The sequence below is a fragment of the Enhydra lutris genome, unplaced genomic scaffold (assembly GCF_002288905.1).
Source record: "Enhydra lutris kenyoni isolate GAN:26980312 unplaced genomic scaffold, ASM228890v2 scaffoldscaffold66, whole genome shotgun sequence".
Lineage (NCBI taxonomy): Eukaryota > Metazoa > Chordata > Mammalia > Carnivora > Mustelidae > Enhydra > Enhydra lutris.
The window spans coordinates 3,286,902-3,307,554 of record NW_019154150.1 but is presented as its reverse complement, the minus strand read 5'-3'; the positions used below and the strand labels follow the sequence as shown (position 1 = coordinate 3,307,554).

The following is a 20,653-nucleotide window of genomic DNA, read 5'->3' as shown; positions in this document are numbered from 1 at the left end:
ATGAAAGTGATGCAGAAACACAAGACAAGGTCAGGGCAGACTTAGGTGGGCACCACACAGCATACACTGTGATTCAATTAAGGGAAAACATCGGTGCACGTGTGCAAGAATTATGGCACACATGTTGGATACTGGAGTCATGGAATTTTTTCCTTTTGCAAAATCTTCCTTCATTACTTTTATATTATCTTACCTTTTTATATTATATTATCTTTCCACCTGTTAACCATGCAATCTTAGGTCCGTTACTTAACCTCACCAAGACTTGCTTTCCTCACCTATGGAACAGGCTAGTTACTCTTCTTGAGATTAGTTGTGAGGATTAACAAGATTGAAGAAAGCCAAAGACAGCTGTAAAGAGCAGAAAACTACAAGAGTCACAACAAAGAAACACTGCTTACCCCATGATGTGCCCTGAGGTGTCGGGACCACAAAGTCTAGCACCATAACTTTCTTTCCCAAGATGGCGGCTTCCTATTAAAAAAACTATATAAAGATCTTGTCATTTTCTTGACAACCCCCCAATTTTTCTCTCCCTGAGAAGAAAAGACTGTGGAAGAACATAGTCTTTTCTCTTTATTAATACAATTAAAGCTTGGACCATAACAACAAAGTAGCTGAAGAAGTGCTTACAGCAATCACCAGGAAAATTATCTCTGAGTTTCGTTATGTTCATACCTGAGCACACGCAAGGCCACCAGAACCTCCCCCAATGACAATGAGGTCATACTCATATGCTGAATCTTCCTGAAGGAGCTTCTGTAATAAACCACTCTGATGGGCCTATGGATCAAAAGAGAGAGGAAAGCATGATCTGTTTTAAATCTGTTCTTTTGTACCCTACATTGAATCCGTATGCACTGCTTTTCTAAAACTCTTAGAAACAGTTCCTAATTCATCTAAGTTGAAACCGTAAATTTATCTAGATAGTATTCAAATAGGGTCCCACTAGATAGAACATATGTTAAGTACATACATTTTTGATCATTATCACCTCGTGGCTACATGTGTGTCTAATAACCCGCAGGTCACGACTTTATGTAAGGCAAGGTCATTTTCCTTGGTCTTATCATCAAAGTATCACAATTAAGTAAAATAGCCAAGTACCATTTTTCAAGATCCTCTATCTTTCGTTGACCTGTGCCAGGCTTTATTTTGCAAACAATTCCTTTTTTTTTTTTTTTTAAGATTTTTATTTATTTATTTGACAGAGATCACAAGTAGGCAGAGAGGCAGGCAGAGAGAGAGGAAGGGAAGCAGGCTTCCCGCTGAGCAGAGAGCCCGATGCGGGGCTTGATCCCAGGACCCTGAGATCATGACCTGAGCTGAAGGCAGAGGCTTTAACCCACTGAGCCACCCAGGTGCCCCTTTGCAAACAATTCTTAAGCATCCTTGGCAGGACATGCACATCAAATTTTTACATGGTTTCTCATAAATTGACCTAAATTCGGCAGCATCCTGGTAAACTTTCTACAGAACACAGACTTTTGCTTTTTCTTTCAGTAACGGTCACAAGGCTAGCTCTTTACCATAGTCTCCTGCTCACTTGGCCCTCCCTTCTGATCGGAAGTAGCTGGGGCAAGCTGGGACGATCAAGGCATGATGTAGCAATAGTTTTTGTTGTGTGAAGGTGGGTGTTCCAGCCCCTGAGGCTGGCTTTAGAAACACCACATGGCACCAGCTCATCCTGGGAAGCACCGTAGAAGTGCTGTATCACTGTAGGACTTGGCACATGCCACATGGCCCCAGATGGACGCCTGCCTGTGGAGGTTTCTGGCACATTCTAAAAAGACTCCTTTGGTCTCCTTACTATTAGGTGCCCTTAGGAAAATACATTTCCTAAGCATCTTCCATGCAGCATGAAATAGAATGGATAACTCTGCATCTCCAGATCCATCCTCTGACATCTTTCCCAGGTTAGGAATGGCAAGACCAGCACTTCCCAAGGTGTTTCGGGGCCTCTCATTATGCTACACGCCACCACGTGAGCAGAGTGTAGCTTCTGGGACTAATGAAGCAGGCTGTTAATAGATAACAATGCTGATCATAGATTAACATAAATCCACACAATCTAGTTTCCCAAGAAAATGTCATTTTAAGTTAAAGTCTCAAATATAAGTATTTAATCACTGATTACTACTATTTACATACGTGCATAAAAAAATACAAGGGAACACAATTTTAATAAAAGGAAGTCATTATAAAACAAGGACCTAACTTAAGAAGGAACATCAATTTTATCTATCAGGACTTTCAAGATGATCTGATAACCATCCTCTATGCTTTTCCACTTCACAACTTCCAAAAGACAAATAAACAGACTCCCTTTTTTTAAAAAAAATTATTTATTTATTTGAAAGAGAGAGAGAAAGAGAGCGCACAAGCAGGGGGAGAAGCAGGCAGAGGGAGAGGGAAAAGCAGGCTCTCCATGGAGCAGGAAGCCTGATGCAGGGCTCGATCTCGGAACCCTCAGATCACAACCTGAGCTGAAGGCAGATGCCCAGCCGCCTGAGTCACCCAGGTGCCCCATGAATAGACTCCTTTTTAAAAGCCATTTTCTCCCTTTAGATAGATTTAAAAACAAACGTTGAACAAATAGCATTAAAAACATATAATACCATTATTACCTGGAAAGTTCGATCGCATCCACCCATGTGCACTTTATTCACAAAAATATTGGGCACGGTTCTCTGATTAGTGATCTCTGAAAGCACTTCTTGGACATTGGCCCCATCATCTGAAGAATAAAAACTTCAATATATAAGAACATTGAAAGGGTTCCAAACTTTTGGGGGTTGAACAGAAGTGTTACAACACCAGACGCTCCCATGCACACACCCATAAAATGTCAGTACTTACATATTTACATATTATATAACTTCATGAAATGATGACTCAAGAAGGGGAAATGCCTGTTTTCAAAGGAAACCTTAAAGAATAAAGACAAATCTACAAATTCATTTAAAACGAACCCTTCTAAATTAGATCTTGAACTATCATTCAATGGCCTTGCTGGGACAAATAAATAAAAATCCTCTTTAAAGAGCAAATATTAGGATAAAACATGATTCCACTGTCATAACTTAGAAAATTCTTCCTACAATTACTTGTGAAAAATCTTTATGACCCATGGTCCAAAATGTCTCCTCCACCCCTGAAAATAAAACAAGGCCACAACTACTTACTTACATACACCCTATGCGGTATACACTGTAGAATAGTCTCAAAGATTCAGGAACACATCGCTTGTTCAGGAGACATGGCTAAAAGGAGTTGGTGAAGTCTAATGAAGGCAGAGCTCAAACTCTTTCCTGTTCACCACCCAGTTTTCCACCCTTGCAGATCCCAAGTGTGGGTAAAATGCTTGGTTAATATTAGATGCATGCACACATGCATGACAAGAATTAAAAATATAAAGCTGAAATATTAATGTGTTCCCCTCATCTGTAATACAATCAGGAAATAGGGGCAGTTTCTTTTCACTTATTGCAGCTTAATCTATTTTGCCAGGAAGTTAGCAGATGCATATGAAATGCCTGAAATACTTCAACCTTAGCACTTTATACATCTTCTTCCTGCTCCCACCCCTCAAATATGAAAAGTATATAAATAAATAAATAATCTACACCAAATTATTTGCCAAACAGAGTTCCATTTTCTGCATGGTTGAATGTAGACAAAAACAGCTCACCTAACCCAAAGAGACAAGAGAAAATTGAATTGAACAAAGCAAATGGGAAGTAGTCAATCTTGTTGACATTTATTACAAACATTTATTACAAAGCATACACTACCGATTCTACTTACCGACTTGATCAAGTTCCAAGATGTTACATTCAACTCCCAAAGAAGAAAACAGATCTTTAATCTGGAACACAAATTTATCTGAGTTTTACTCTCCCAAAGATTCAACAGAGTTTGAAATATGTGCATGAAGGTATCAAAAGCAAATGTCCAGTTCTCTAAATGCAGCCAAAGTAGTATTTTAAAGTCCACTTTTCACCATTATTTAACAACTTTCAGTGCCCTTAGCCCTCAAGATAAAGCCCAGATGTTTCACTTCCAAGATGGAGACACTATGAGCTTGGCAGATTGGCTCCCTGGTGAAACACCATAACTGGTGAAAATTACTTAAAAACAACAACCACCACCATTTAAAGTCTCTGGGAATTGTCCAAAGGGTGCACAACAAGTGAAACATTTAGTCAAGAAGATCTAGTAAATGTCAATAAGAACAGACAGAGTCTGTTCCTGCTCCTCCTTCCCTGCCCTAGGTCAGTTTGATAGAAGCTCCACTTCCAGTGAGTATGGACAAGAAAAAGAGGTTCCTTACTCCTTAAAATCACTGTCACCAGAAGGGGCAGGCCACCAGAATTTCTTAGTCTCCCCACAGCTCTGAGTGGCAAAGGCTACATTCTTGGAGAGCGTGGCTAACAACACGGGGACTCCTTTCCTCCCTTCCTCCACACAGCCTCCACTCATAGAGCAAAGGCTCTACCCTAGGCTGAGACTATTACAGAGCAAAGTTTCAGGATGGAAGAGGTAAGCCAAAAAGACTAGAGGTTACAGTCCCCACCCAAAACCCTGCTCATAAAGTAAGGTTGTCACTGATCCTTGCCCAGGGAAAGAGGTAAGCCATAAGATCAGAGAGCTCCAAAGCTCTATCCAAAAGAAATGACCTTATTTGAAACAGACCATGTGGAAGGGCAAATCTAAAGGTAATGGACATTTTGGTGGTAAGCAACAAAGGGAAGGCTGGTAGTTTCATTAGAGTAACAGGCTAAGCTGCAAGCCAGCCAATTTTCCTAAGGAAACTGGGACAGAGATCGTTAAGAACAGTTCCTCTAGGGTCAGAATAAGCTACAAACATGCCTCAGAAACTGCCCCTGAACGGAGCCCAGATTTAACTGAACAAGAGTGTGGAACATCTGACACCCCAGGACATTGTCAAGAACAACAGAGCAACCAGCCTGCAATTCGGGGGGCCTAACATCTGGGTATGATCCCGACAAGACAGAAAACATAATGCAAACTAGGTGATGGGGACTAAGGAGGGCACTCGGGATGAGCACCGAGTGCTGTACGAACTGCTGAATCAGTATACTTCATACCTGAAACTAAGAAACACTGTATGTTAACTGAGTTAAAATGAAAACTTAATTTAAAAAAAAAGAAAAGAAAAAGAAAAACATTACACAGTCCACTAGAGCCCTGCTAAAATCTCTGTCATTCCAGGGTGACTGTACATACATTTATGAGGGCACACTCTGAGAAGTGACATCAAAGGCTCCCATCTTTTGGTGGAAGTAAAGCTCCCTAAGATAATCCTGCCAACTTACTATAGAGAAATAAACAAGCAAACAAAACAAGCCAGAGAGGAAGGAGTCAGTACCTGGAGCTGCTATGCGATCCCACCTGAAATGTCCAGGTTCCAATCAAAAACACTACAAGGCATTAAAAGAAACCGGAAAGTGGATCCATAGACAGGAAGAAAAGCAAACAAGAGAAACAACCTGATACACAAAGCAGCCATTCCAAATATGTTCAAAGAATTAAATAAAATTATGCTTAGAGAGATGAAGAAAGGTAATAGAAATTATTTTTAAAAATCAAATGGAAAGTATAGAGTTGGAAAGCACAATAAAATGAAAAGTTCATTCCAGTGCTTCAACAGTAGATTTAAACTGGCAGAAGAAAGAATTAGCACACTTGAGGAGGGATCAGTGCAGACTGATTGTGCAACCTCACACCACAGACAAAGAAGATTGAGGAAAAATGGAGAGTCTTAGAGAAGCATGAGACACTACTAAGCACACCAACATATAAGGTGTGAATATGAGGAAAAAGGAAAAAGAATAAAGAAGAAGAAAAATTTTTAAAGAAATGTCCAAAATGTCCCAAATTTGATGAAAAGCAGTAATCTACATGTCTGAGAAGCTCAACAATCTCAAAGTAAGATAACTTAATTGAAGCTCTGGAAACTGGCCCAAGATCTACAACAATAAAGTGTATGCCCAATGAAGAAAATGCCACATTTAACTTGGTGGAAAATCCTGTAGCATCCTTAACGGCCCTTACCTCACCTATTCCTTGATGCTCCAAGGTATAGTAAGAGCTTTGCAGCAGTCTGGGCCCCAGTTGCCTTCCAGAAAATGCAGAGAGACCAAATTTGCAATGTTTTAAACTCAGGGCTGCCTAAGGGATTTGTCTCTCTGATGCCTAACACAGACTACACAGATAGTCAAAAGTGGCTGGGGTCCTAAGCTAAAGGAAGCCACGAGAAGCAGAGTGCATGGCTTGTGAAAACTGAAAATGGGCTTCTAATATGTAGACCCCTGGGGGCAAGAAACTACAGGCAGAAGAATACAACAGAACAGCTAAGGTCCCAAGAAGAAGCAGAGGAGAGATTCTTAAGGAATTTACCCCACTTTAAAACAGCCCTGTATACAGGAAAACTGAGCACATGTATGAAAAGCACGTACAAATCCAGGGATGACAAATGCCCAGAAAAGGCCTAGGAAGAACTCAAGCCTTCATGCTGCACTGATTAGAGAAGTTCTTCCCCAGCAGGAAGCCAATCTGCAAAGACTATGAGAGGCAGCTGTTGTATATGCTGAACTTTCAACAAAAGATCATATACATACAAACAGAAGAACATTTATACATATTATATTTTTCACAGGAAAAAATAAATCTCCAAAACATCCTGAACAAATACAGCCTTCTGATTTACTAGACAAAGACCTCAAAACAACTACTTTAAATACACTCAAAGAGGAAAGTACAAAGAGCTAACAGAAATCAGGAAAATGACGTAGGAAACAAAATAAGATTGTCAACCAAAAAGCAGGAATAACCACAAAGGAACTCTAAAACTGAAAAATACAATAACTAAATTGAAAAATTCTCTAGAGCAGTTGAATAGAAAACTCCACCAGCAGAAAAAGGAACCAGTGAATTTAAAGACAGGGAATTTGAAATTATTGAGTCTGAGGCACAAAAAGAAAAAAGAATGAAGAAAAATGAACACAGAATAGCAGCTTTGAGGAACATCATAAAGTAGAACAATATATACAATATGGGAGTTCAAGAAGAAAGGATCATAAAGCTTATTTGAAGAAATCATGACCAAAAACTCCCCAATTTGAGGAAAGATATGGATAAACAAACATGAGAAGCTCAAAGAATGCCAAGAAGAAAAACCCAAAGAGACTCACACCAGGACAACCAAACTGCTAAAAAACAAAGAGAAGGAGATAATACTGAAAGCAGCAAGAAAAAAAGTAACTTATCAAGTACAAGGAATCCGTTTAAGATTATCCATGGATTTTTCAGTCAAAATCTTGCAGTCCAGAGGCAGAGGAATGAAATATTTAAAGTGTTAAAAGGAAAAAACTATCAGGACACCAAGGTGGTCCAGTCGGTAAGGGTCTGCCTTCAGCTCTGGTCATGATCCAGAGTCCTGGGATTGGGTCCCAGGCCTGCTTTTCCCTCTCCCTCTGCATACTCCCCCTGCTGTGTGCTCGCTCCTCTCTCTCTCAAATATATAAAATCTTTTAAAAAAGAAAAAAACTGGGGTGCCTGGGTGGCTCAGTGTGTTAAAGCCTCTGCTTTTGGCTCAGGTCGTGTTCCCAGGGTCCTGGGATTGAGCCCCACATCGGGCTCTCTGCTCAGCGGGGAGCCTGCTTCCTCCTCTCTCTCTCTCTCTGCCTGCCTCTCTGCCTACTTGTGATCTCTGTCTGTCAAATAAATAATTAAAATTAAAAAAAAAAAAGAAAAGAAAAAAATTATCAACCAGGAATTCTATATCTGGCAAAAACAAAAAACAAACATACAAACAAACAAAACAAGTAAACAAAAAATGGTCCTTCAAATATGAGGGAGAAATTAAGACTTTCCCAGACAAACAAAAGTTGAGGGAGTATAAATACTAGAGCTGTCTTACAAGAAATGCTATTGGAACTTCTTCAAGTTGAAATGAAAAAATGCTATACAGGCTTTGAATTCCTTTGAATTTGAAAATGCAAAGTTCCTCAGTAAGAGTAAGTATATGGACAAACATACAAAGAAGTATTATTATAATTTTAGTTCATAATTTAATTTCTTACACTTTTACAAGATTTAAAAAAACAGTAGCCTAAAAATAACTACAAATCTTTGATAATGGGTACACAACATATAAAGATATAATCTGTGAGACTGATAATGTAAAAAGCAGAACTATAAAGGAGGAGAGTTTTTATAAGTGATGGAAGTTAAATTGTTTTTTGAAACAATTTAATTTTGAACTTTTGTTATTTTTAAATGTTTAAATTCAAAACAAATGTTCCAAAAGTTTTAATTTTTAATTATTTAATTTTAATTAAATATTAAGTGTTAATTAAATTATTTAAATTGTGTTGATTTTGTGTCCTACAACTGTGCTGAATTTATGACCAGTTTTTTTTGGTACAATCATTAGGGTTTTATACATATTATATTACATGTAAAATTTATTAAATATTAATTAAAGTATTTAATTTTAATTTAGTTCTAAATTTTTAAATTTGAAACAAATGTTTCAAAATGTTAAATTTGAAACAAATAATACCTTCAGGATGTTATATGTAATCCCCATGGTAACCACAAAAATATCTAGTAAATACACACAAAAGGACAGGGGAAGGATTACTAAAAAAATAAACACAAAAGAAGACTGTAAGAAAGAAAATGATGGACAAAAAACTATGATATCCACAAAACAAAATTGCAAAAGTCCTTCCCTTGGGTTCCTGGGTGGCTCAGTCAGCTGAGGGTCTGCCTTTGGCTCAGGTCATGATCCCAGGGTCCTGAAACTGAATCCACATGGGGTTCCCTGCTCAGCGGGGAGTCTGCTTCTCCCTCTGCCCCCAACCCCACTCATCCTCTCTCTCTCTCTCCATATCTATCTCTCTCTCTCTCTCTCTCTCTTGCGCAAAAGTAAATTAAATTTAAAAAAAAAGTCCTTCCCTCACAATAATTACTTTAAGTATAAGTGGATTAAACTCTCCATTCAAAAGACATAGACTGGTAGAATGGATAAAAAGACAGGATCATGATGCTTAGAAGAGACTCATTTTAGAGCTAAGAATACACATTAATTGAAAGTGAAAGGATAGTAAAAGATATTCCATGGATATAGTAAAAGAGAGAAGGGATGGCTCTACTGATATAAGACAAACTTTAAATCAAAACTGTTACAAGAGACTAAAAAGGCTAGTATATAATGATAAAGGAGTTAATATACCAAGATGATATAACAATTATAAAATATATCTACCAAACATCAAAACTTCAAATATAGGGGCACCTGGGTGGCTCAGTGGGTTAAAGCCTCTGCCTTCAGCTCAGGTCATGATCCCGGGGTCCTGGGATCAAGTCCCGCATCAGGCTTTCTGCTCAGCAGGGAGCCTGCTTCCTCCTCTCTCTCTGCCTGCCTCTCTGCCTACTTGTGATCTCTGTCTGTCAAATAAATAAATAAAATCTTAAAAAAAAAAACTTCAAATATACAATGCAAACACTAAACAAGCTTAAGATAGATATGGACAAATTACAATTATAAGAGACTTCAATATTTCACTTTCAAAACTAAATAGAACAACCAGACAAAAGATCAATAAGGAACCAGAGGACTAAAAGAACACTGCAGACCAAATGGACTTCATAGACAGATTACAAAACACTCTATCCAAGGTAAGCAAAATACAAATATCAAGTACACATGGAACACTCTCATGACAGACTAAATAAGTCTTAATTTAAAAAATGAAATTATACAAAGGATCTTTTTCGATCACAGTAGAATGAAACTAAAAACCAATAGCAGAAAGAAAACTAGGAAATCCACAAATATGTGCAAATTAAACAACACACTCTTTTTTTTTTAATTTATTTTTTTTTTAGTTTTTATAAACATATAATATATATTTATCCCCAGGGGTACAGGTCTGTGAATCACCAGGTTTACACACTTCACAGCACTCACCATAACACAGACCCTCCCCAATGTCCATAACCCCATCCCACTCTCCCAACACCCCTCCCCTCAGCAACCCTCAGTTTGTTTTGTGAGATTAAGAGTCACTTATGGGGGGCGCCTGGGTGGCTCAGTGGGTTAAGGCCTCTGCCTTCGGCCCAGGTCATGATCCCAGGGTCCAGGGATCGAGCCCCACATCGGGCTCTCTGCTCAGCAGGGAGCCTGCTTCCTCCTCTCTCTCTGCCTGCTTCTCTGCCTGTTTGTGATCTCTGTCTGTCAAATAAATAAATAAAATCTTAAAAAAAAAAAGAGTCACTTATGGTTTGTCTCCCTCCCAATCCCTTCTTGTTTCATTTATTCTTCTCCTACCCCCTTAACCCCCCATGTGGCATCTCCACTTCCTCATATAGGGAGATGATATGATAGATGTTTTTCTCCGATTGACTTATTTCACTAAGCATGATACCCTCTAGTTCCATCCACATCGTCGCAAATGGCAAGATTTCATTTCTTTTGATGGCTGCATAGTATTCCATTGTGTATATATACCACTTCTTTATCCATTCATCTGATGATGGACATCTAGGTTCTTTCCATAGTTTGGCTATTGTAGACATTGCTGCTATAAACATTCAGGGGCACATGCCCCTTCGGATGACTACGTTTGTATCTTTAGGGTAAATACCCAGTAGTGCAATTGCTGGGTCATAGGGTAGTTCTATTTTCAACATTTTGAGGAACCTCCATGCTGTTTTCCAGAGTGGTTGCACCAGCTTGCATTCCTACCAACAGTGTAGGAGGGTTCCCCTTTCTCCGCAACCTCACCAGCATATGTCATTTCCTGACTTGTTAATTTTAGCCATTCTGATGGTGTGAGGTGATATCTCATTGTGGTTTTGATTTGTATTTCCCTGATGCCGAGTGATATGGAGCACTTATTCATGTGTCTGCTGGCCATCTGGATGTCTTCTTTGTGGAAATATCTGTTCATGTCTTCTGCCCATTTCTTGATTGGATTATTTGTTCTTTGGGTGTTGAGTTTGCTAAGTTCTTTATAGATTTTGGACACTAGCCCTTTATCTGATATGTTGTTTGCAAATATCTTCTCCCATTCTGTCAGTTGTCTTTTGGTTTGTTAACTGTTTCCTTTGCTGTGCAAAAGCTTTTGATCTTGATGAAATCCCAATAGTTCATTTTTGCCCTTGCTTCCCTTGCCTTTGGTGATGTTCCTAGGAAGATGTTGCTGCGGCTGAGGTCAAAGAGGTGGCTGCCTGTGTTCTCCTCAAGGATTTTGATGGATTCCTTTATCACATTGAGGTCCTTCATCCATTTTGAGTCTATTTTTGTGTGTGGTGTAAGGAAATGGTCCAATTTCATTTTTCTGCATGTGGCCGTCCAATTTTCCCAACACCATTTATTGAAGAGGCTGTCTTTTTTCCATTGGACATTCTTTCCTGCTTTGTGGAAGATTAGTTGACCATAGAGTTGAGGGTCTATTTCTGGGCTCTCTATTCTGTTCCATTGATCTATGTGTTTGTTTCTGTGCCAGTACCATGCTGTCTTGATGATGACAGCTTTGTAATAGAGCTTGAAGCCCAGAATTGTGATGCCACTAACTTTGGCTTTCTTTTTCAATATTCCTTTGGCTATTTGAGGTCTTTTCTGGTTCCATATACATTTTAGGATTATTTGTTCCATTTCTTTGAAAAAAATGGATGGTACTTTGATAGGAATTGCATTAAATGTGTAGATTGCTTTAGGTAGCATAGACATTTTCACAATATTTATTCTTCCAATCCAGGAGCATCGAATGTTTTTCCATTTCTTTGTGTCTTCCTCAATTTCTTTCATGAGTACTTTATAGTTTTCTGTGTATAGATTCTTAGTCTCTTTGGTTAGGTTTATTCCTAGGTATCTTATAGTTTTGGATGCAATTGTAAATGGGATTGACTCCTTAATTTCTTTTTCTTCTGTCTTGTTGGTGTAGAGAAATGCAACTGATTTCTGTGCATTGATTTTATATCCGGACACTTTACTGAATTCCTGTACAAGTTCTAGCAGTTTTGGAGTGGAGTCTTTTGGGTTTTCCACATCTAGTATCATATCATCTGCGAAGAGTGATAGTTTGACTTCTTCTTTGCTGATTTGGGTGCCTTTAATTTCTTTTTGTTGTCTGATTGCTGAGGCTAGGACTTCTAGTACTATGTTGAATAGCAGTGGTGATAACGGACATCCCTGCCGTGTTCCTGACCTTAGCGGAAAAGCTTTCAGTTTTTCTCCATTGAGAATGATATTTGCGGTGGGTTTTTCATAGATGGCTTTGATAATATTGAGGTATGTGCCCTCTATCCCTACACTTTGAAGAGTTTTGATCAGGAAGGGATGCTGTACTTTGTCAAATGCTTTTTCAGCATCTATTGAGAGTATCATATGGTTCTTGTTCTTTCTTTTATTAATGTGTTGTATCACATTGATTGATTTGCGGATGTTGAACCATCCTTGCAGCCCTGGAATAAATCCCACTTGGTCGTGGTGAATAATCCTTTTAATGTACTGTTGAATCCTATTGGCTAGTATTTTGGTGAGAATTTTCGCAACTGTGTTCATCAAGGATATTGGTCTGTAGTTCTCTTTTTTGATGGGATCCTTGTCTGGTTTTGGGATCAAGGTGATGCTGGCCTCATAAAATGAGTTTGGAAGTTTTCCTTCCATTTCTATTTTTTGGAGAATAGGAATTAGTTCTTCTTTAAATGTTTGGTAGAATTCCCCCGGGAAGCCGTCTGGCCCTGGGCTTTTGTTTGTTTGGAGATTTTTGATGACTGTTTCAATCTCCTTACTGGTTATTGGTCTGTTCAGGTTTTCCATTTCTTCCTGGTTCAGTTGTGGTAGTTTATATGTCTCTGGGAATGCATCCATTTCTTCCAGATTGTCGAATTTGTTGGTGTAGAATTGCTCATAGTATGTTCTTATAATTGTTGTATTTCTTTGGTGTTAGTTGTGATCTCTCCTCTTTCATTCATGATTTTATTTATTTGGGTCCTTTCTCTTTTCTTTTTGATAAGTCTGGCCAGGGGTTTATCAATCTTATTCATTCTTTCAAAGAACCAGCTCCTAGTTTCGTTGATTTCTTCTATTGTTTTTTTGGTTTCTATTTCATTGATTTCTGCTCTGATCTTTATGATTTCTCTTCTCCTGCTAGGTTTAGGCTTTCTTTCTTGTTCTTTCTCCAGCTCCTTTAGGTGTAGGGTTAGGTTGTGTACTTGAGACCTTTCTTGTTTCTTGAGAAAGGCTTGTACCGCTATGTATTTTCCTCTCAGGACTGCCTTTGTTGTGTCCCACAGATTTTGAACCATTGTGTTTTCATTATCATTTGTTTCCATGAATTTTTTCAATTCTTCTTTAATTTCCTGGTTGACCCATTCATTCTTTAGAAGGATGCTGTTTAGTCTCCATGTATTTGGGTTCTTTCCAAATTTCCTCTTGTGATTGAGTTCTAGCTTCAGACAATTGTGGTCTGAAAATATGCAGGGAATGGTCCCAATCTTTTGATACCGGTTGAGACCTGATTTAGGATCGAGGATGTGATCTATTCTGAAGAATGTTCCATGTGCACTAAAGAAGAATGTGTATTCTGTTCCTTTGGGATGAAATGTTCTGAATGTATCTGTGATGTCTATCTGGTCCAATGTGTCATTTAAGGCCTTTATTTCCTTGTGGATCTTTTGCTTGGATGATATGTCCATTTCAGTGAGGGGAGTGTTAAAGTCCCCTACTATTATTGTATTATTGTTGATGTGTTTCTTTGACTTTGTTATTAATTGGTTTATATAGTTGGCTGCTCCCACGTTAGGGGCATAGATATTTAAAATTGTTAGATCTTCTTGTTGGACAGACCCTTTGAGTATGATATAGTGTCCTTCCTCATCTCTTATTATAGTCTTTGGCTTAAAATCTAATTGATCTGATATAAGGATTGCCACCCCAGCTTTCTTTTGTTGTCCATTAGCATGGTAAATTGTTTTCACCCCCTCACTTTAAATCTGGAGGTGTCTTCGGGTCTAAAATGAGTTTCTTGTAGGCAACATATTGATGGGTTTTGTTTTTTTATCCATTCTGATACCCTGTGTCTTTTGATTGGGGCATTTAGCCCATTAACATTCAGGGTAACTATTGAGAGATATGAATTTAGTGCCATTGTATTGCTGTAAGGTGACTGTTACTGTATATTGTCTCTGTTCCTTTCTGATCTACTACTTTTAGGCTCTCTCTTTGCTTAGAGGACCCCTTTCAATATTTCCTGTAGAGCTGGTTTGGTGTTTGCAAATTCTTTCAGTTTTTATTTGTCCTGGAAGCTTTTTATCTCTCCTTCTATTTTCAATGATAGCCTAGCTGGATATAGTATTCTTGGCTGCATGTTTTTCTCGTTTAGTGCTCTGAATATATCATGGCAGCCAGGTCTCTGTGGATAAGTCCGCTGCCAATCTAATATTTTTACCATTGTATGTTACAGACTTCTTTTCCCGGGCTGCTTTCAGGATTTTCTCTTTGTCGCTAAGACTTGTAAATTTTACTATTAGGGGACCGGGTGTGGACCTATTCTTGTTGATTTTGAGGGGGGTTCTCTGCACCTCCTGGATTTTGATGCTTGTTCTCTTTGCCATATTAGGGAAATTCTCTACAATAATTCTCTCCAGTATACCTCCTGCTCCCCTCTCTCTTTCTTCTTCTTCTGGAATCCCAATTATTCTAATGTTGTTTTGTCTTATGGTGTCACTTATCTCTAAAATTCTCCCCTCATGGTCCAGTAGCTGTTTGTCCCTCTTTTGCTCAGCTTCTTTATTCTCTGTCACTTGGTCTTCTATATCACTAATTCTTTCTTCTGCCTCATTTATCCTAGCAGTGAGAGCCTCCATTTTTGATTGCACCTCATTAAGCTTTTTTGATTTCAACTTGGTTAGATTTTAGTTCTTTTATTTCTCCAGAAAGGGCTTTTATATCTCCCGAGAGGGTTTCTCTAATATCTTCCATGCCTTTTTCGAGCCCGGCTAGAACCTTGAGAATCGTCATTCTGAACTCTAGATCTGACATATTACCGATGTCTGTATTGATTAGATCCCTAGCCTTCAGTACTGCCTCTTGTTCTTTTTTTTGTGGTGAATTTTTCCGCCTTGTCATTTTGTCCAGATAAGAGTATATGAAGGAGCAAGTGAAATACTAAAAGGGTGGCAAAGACCCCAGGAAAATATGCTTTAACCAAATCAGAAGAGATCCAAAATCATGGGGGGGAGAAAGGGGATAAAAAGAGGTTCAGAAAAAAAAAAAAAGAAAGAAACAATTAAAAAAAAACGAATAATGAAAAAATATAAAAAAGAAATATATATATATATATATATATATATATATTAGATAAACTAGTTAAAAACGTTAAAAAAGAAAAGGGTAAAAGTTTTAAAAAATTTAGCAGAAGAAGAAGAAGAGAAAAAAAATTGAAAAAGGAAAAAAAAAATTAAATTAACTGCAAGACTAAAGAATCATGGGGAGAAAGCCATGAGTTCCCTGCTTTGCTTTCTCCTCCTTGGAATTCCGCCGCTCTCCTTGGTATTGAACCTGCACTCCTTGGTAGGTGAACTTGGTCCTGGCTCGATTTCTTGGTGGTCTTCTGGGGGAGGGGCCTGTTGTAGTGATTCTCAAGTGTCTTTGCCCCAGGCAGAGTTGCATCGCCCTTAACAGGGGCCGGGCTGAGTAATCAGCTCGAGTTTGCTTTCAGGAGCTTTTGTTCCCCGAATGCTTTCCATAGAGTTCTGGAGGATGGGAATGAAAATGGCGGCCTCCCAGTCTCCAGCCTGGAGAAGCCAAGAGCTCGGGGCCCCACTCCTCAGTGCGCCCTCAGAGAATAGCGCCCAATTATTCCCGTCTCCCTGGCCTCCGGCCGCGTTCCGAGCTCACCGAGCCTGCGACCGGTTCAAGGTAACCCCGAGCTGAAAGCTCACTCCTCGGCTCTGTCTCTGTAGCCAGCTTCCCCGTTCTAATACCTGCAAGCTCTGCGACACTCAGACACCCCCGATCCTTCTGTGACCCTGCGGCACCTGAGGCCACGTTGACTCCGCGTGGGCTTCACCCCGGTTTAGCCTCTGGAGCGATGTCCCTCAGCGGAACAGACTTTTAAAAATCCTGATTTTGTGTTCCCTTGCTCCGCCGCTTGCCGGGAGCCGGCCCCTTCCCCCGCAGTCTATCTTCCCGTCGCTTTGGATTCACTTCTCCACCAGTCCTACCTTTCAGAAAGTGGTTGATTTTCTGTTTCTAGAATTGCTGTTCTTCTTCTCTTAGATCTCCCATTGGATTTGTAGGTGTTTGCAATCTTTAGATAAGCTATCTAGCTGATCTCCTGCTACCTGAAGTAGTCTCAGCCTGCTACTTCTCCACCATCTTGACTCTAAATAACACACTCTTAAACAATTGTTCAATAAAGAAGTCACAAGGGAAATTAGAGAATATCTTGACAAAGGAAAATAGATCATACTAACCAAACATACCAAAATTTGTGGAATGCATGGAAGTAGCAATTAAAGAACAATATATCACTATCAATGCTTATATTTAAAAAGAGAAAAGATCTTAAATCAATAACCTAACTTCACACCTTAAGGAACTAGAAAGAGCATATAACTAAACTCAAAGCTAGCAAAGGGAAGCAAATGACAAAAACATTACAGCAGAGATAAAACAGGGTATAGAAAACAATAGAGCAAAAAACAAAACACTTAGAGTTACTTCTTTGAGAAGATACACAAAATTGACAGAACTTTAGCTATACTAGGAAAAAACAGAGAAGACTCAAAGAGCTAACATCAGAATTGAAAGAGGGACCATAATTAATGTTTTTACAGAAAGAAAAGGATTGTGAGAGTACTATGAACAACTGTACACTAACAAATTAGATCATCTAGATGAAATTTATAAATTCCTAGAAACACCACAATGCACTAAGACTTGAATCATGAGTAAATGAATAGTAAATGTGAATAGACCTGTAACTAGTAAGGAGACTGAATCTGTAATCAAAAGCCTCCCAACAAATAAAAGCCCAGTACTAGATGTCTTCACTGGTGAATTCTACCAAACATATAAAGAATAAACACCAAACCTCCCCAAACTCTTCCGAAAAATTGAAAAGGGTACACTTCTACACTCACCCTGTAAGGCTACCATTATCCTAATGCCAAAGACAGACAAAGAAACTATAAGAACACTACAGACCAACAACAGACCCTGATGAATATTAATACAAAAATCCTCAACAAAATACTAGCAATACAAATTCAACAGCATATCTAAAAGACTATACAACATGACCAATGGGATTTATTTCTAAAATGTAAGGATGGTTCAACATACAAACACAGATCAATGTAATATATGACATTAAAAGAATGAAGGAAAAAAAACAAGATCATCTCAATGAATGGAGATAAATCATTTAAGAAAATTCAACATTTTTTCATAATAAAAACACTCAAAAAACTAAGAATAAAAGAAAACTACTCAACATACAGAAGACCATATATGAAAATCCCACAGATAATATCATAATTGATGGTGAAAGACTGAAAGCATTTCCTATAAGGTTAGGAACAAAACAAGGATGCCCACTTTCACCATTTCTATTCAACACAGTATTGGAAATCCTAGTCAGAGAAATAAGACAAGAAAATGAAATAAAAGGCATCAAAATTGGAAAAGAAGTAAAACTTTCTCTGTTCACTGACTACATCTGATATGTATAAAACTCTAATGATTGTACCAAAAAAAAAAAAAACTGTTCATAAATTCAGCAAAGTTGTAGGATACAAAATCAACACCAAAAAATCAGTTGCTTTTCTATATATTAACAATGAACAACTAAAAGAGAAATGAAGAAAAAATTCCACTTACAATAGCATAAAGCAGCATACTGAGGAATAAACTTAGCAAGGAGGCAAAGACATGTACACTGAAAACTACATGTTACTGAAAGAATTAAAGACACCAATAAATGGAATGAAAGCCCATGTTCATGGACTAGAAGACTTCATATTGGTAATACTACCCAAAGTGATCTACAGATTTATTGTAATCTCTATCAAAACTCCAAAAACAAATTTTACAAATGCACACAGATATTAGTCATTAACAAATGGCTAATGAGGACATGAAAAGATACTCAACATCACTAGCCATCAGGGAAATGCAAATCAAAACCATAATGAGATACCACTTCATGCCCATTAGAATAACTACTATCAAAACAAAAACAAAACAAAACAACAACAACAAAAAAAAAAACAACCAGAAAATAACAAGTGTTGGTAAGGATCTGGAGAAATTGGAAACTTTGTGCACTGTTTTTGGAAAAATGACATGGCGTGACCACTATGGAAAACAGTATGGTGGTTCCTCAAAAAATAAAAAATAGAAGTACCTTATATGTGATCTAGCAATTCCCACCTTTGGATATATACCCAAAGGAATTCAAAGGAGGGACTCAAAGACATATTTGTACACCCATGTTCACAGCAGCAACATTCACAATGGCCAAAAGGTGGAAGGGACCCAAGTATCCATCAATAAATGAACTGACAAACAGCATGTGGTAAATACACACACACACAATGCAATATTATTTAGGAAAGAAATTCTGACACAGGCAACAACATGGATGAACTCTGAGGACACTGTGCTCAGTGAAATAAACAAATCACACATGATTCCACTTATATGAGGCAATGAGATTAGTCAAATTCATAGAGACAGAAAGCAGAATGTGGTTTCCAAGGTTTGATGGGAGGGGGAATGAAGAACTCAGTTGGGGAAGATGAAAGATAGATGGCAGGAATAGTTTCACAACAATGGTTAAAATAGTCAAGTTTATGTTATATATATTTTACTACCCCCAAAAAAGCTAAAAACAGATGTGTAAAATCTTAACACAGAAACAGATGAATTCAGGGCTGGGGAAACACGGCTCAAAGTTAACGTGGGGAAGGGGTTTAAAATATCAGGGCATTTTCTCCACTGTAGTCTGGGCCATTATCTTGTATCTGACTTGAACAGTAGCCCCCTGACTAGTCTAGCAGCTTCCACACTTAGTCTAATTTTCACACCACTGACAGATTTCAAATCACAGACTTTTCACTCCTCTTCTCAAAAGTCTGAGATGGCTCTGCCTACATCATTAAGTCCACACTTACCAGGGAGCATTTTAAGGTCTCATCAATTGATATCACTTTGAAAGTAAATTTCCAGCCATTTTTCAATTTATGCTCTTGATTTCTATCATATCCCCTCTGTCCAGCCACACTGTTTTCATTTTATCATCTCCTAGTTCAGCTTATACTAATTCCTTAGCTAATGCTCTTTCTTACCTACAGATATCCAAAGTATCCCTCAAGGAACAGCTTAAATAGTTACCCTGAAGGTTTTCTGATCCCCATAGAATCAATTGTCTTTGTCTCTCATTCCCTCAGCCCTTGTTTTTTTTTTTTACAGGTACCTCCTACAGGACAGGACAGCTACTTGATTACTGCTCACTGGACTATGAGTTCTTGGAAAGAAAGACCACAGTTTATTCTTTCGTGTCCCAAACACTGGGCCCCCATAATGCTTGCTGAATGATATTAGTGGCCCAATCAAGGAACAAGCCTCTCTGCTGGACTCTGTGCAGGTAAGGACAGATGTAGGATATGGCGTCCAGTCTGGGGTGATACATTTCAAAGGTTCATAGTCAAGCTATTACAAATCAAATGAGTGAAGTGTCATGTGTCCAGATAAATGATATGAGTACATGAAGAAAGTGGGCTGCTTAGCCAGACAAGAAAAACACTCAGGGAAAATTCTAAAAGATCTGCCATCCAAGTGGAAACAGATTCTTAATTCTATGCACTGGAGCAACATTCAACTCCAAAACTGAGTATATGTTTCAGGGAGACAAATTTTGCCTCAATTTTAAAAAAGATTCTTACAATCAGAGCTGTCCAATTATGTAATGGGACTGAAACTAGTGGCCACATTATTAAAGTGTTGACAAGCACAGGGTGGAGAATCAATTGTCTTAAGATTTTCTGCATCAGCAAAGGTTTGACCTAAGACCATTTATTAATTCAACACACATTAAATGCCTGACACTGTTCTAGTCCCCAGTGATATAGCAATAGACAGGCACAGTTCTGATCTCTTGGCCCTTTTTAAAGTTCCAAAGGACAACTTAAAAACAAAACTAAACAGGGGTGCCTGGGTGGCTCAGTGGGTTAAGCCTCTGCCTTCAGCTCAGTTCATGGTCTCAGGGTCCCGGGATCAAGCCCCACATTAAGCTCTCTGCTCAGCAGGGAGCCAGCTTCCCCCCTCTCTGCCTGCCTCTCTGCCTACTTGTGATCTCTCTCTCTCTCTCTCTCTCTCTGTCATATAAATAAATAAAATCTTAAAAAAGCAAAACAAACAAAAGAAGGCAGTGCTTAGAAACAGACCAATGTATATATAAGAACCAGATGAATGATGGGTGAGCATTCAAAGTAGCACAGAAAGGATGGATTCTCTAACAAATGAAGCAGGGATAACTGATAAGTTATAAAGAAAAAAACAACTAGATCCCTGCTCAGCATCAAGTACAGGTGGAATAAAGAAGGT

At 38.5% G+C, this 20,653-nt stretch overlaps 1 protein-coding gene across 1 annotated transcript in view; it reads right to left on the bottom strand.

Annotated features, from left to right (window-relative positions):
* Positions 1 to 20,653, bottom strand: part of LOC111159006 (thioredoxin reductase 3) — a 79,695-nt gene that overhangs the window by 45,625 nt on the left and 13,417 nt on the right. Inside the window, exons 3-6 of the mRNA XM_022521368.1 lie at positions 3,808 to 3,868; positions 2,628 to 2,737; positions 679 to 783; positions 402 to 474 (exon numbers count right to left, since the gene is read on the bottom strand). Coding sequence (XP_022377076.1) covers positions 402 to 474; positions 679 to 783; positions 2,628 to 2,737; positions 3,808 to 3,868 — 349 coding nt within the window. The remainder of the gene's footprint in view (positions 1 to 401; positions 475 to 678; positions 784 to 2,627; positions 2,738 to 3,807; positions 3,869 to 20,653) is intronic.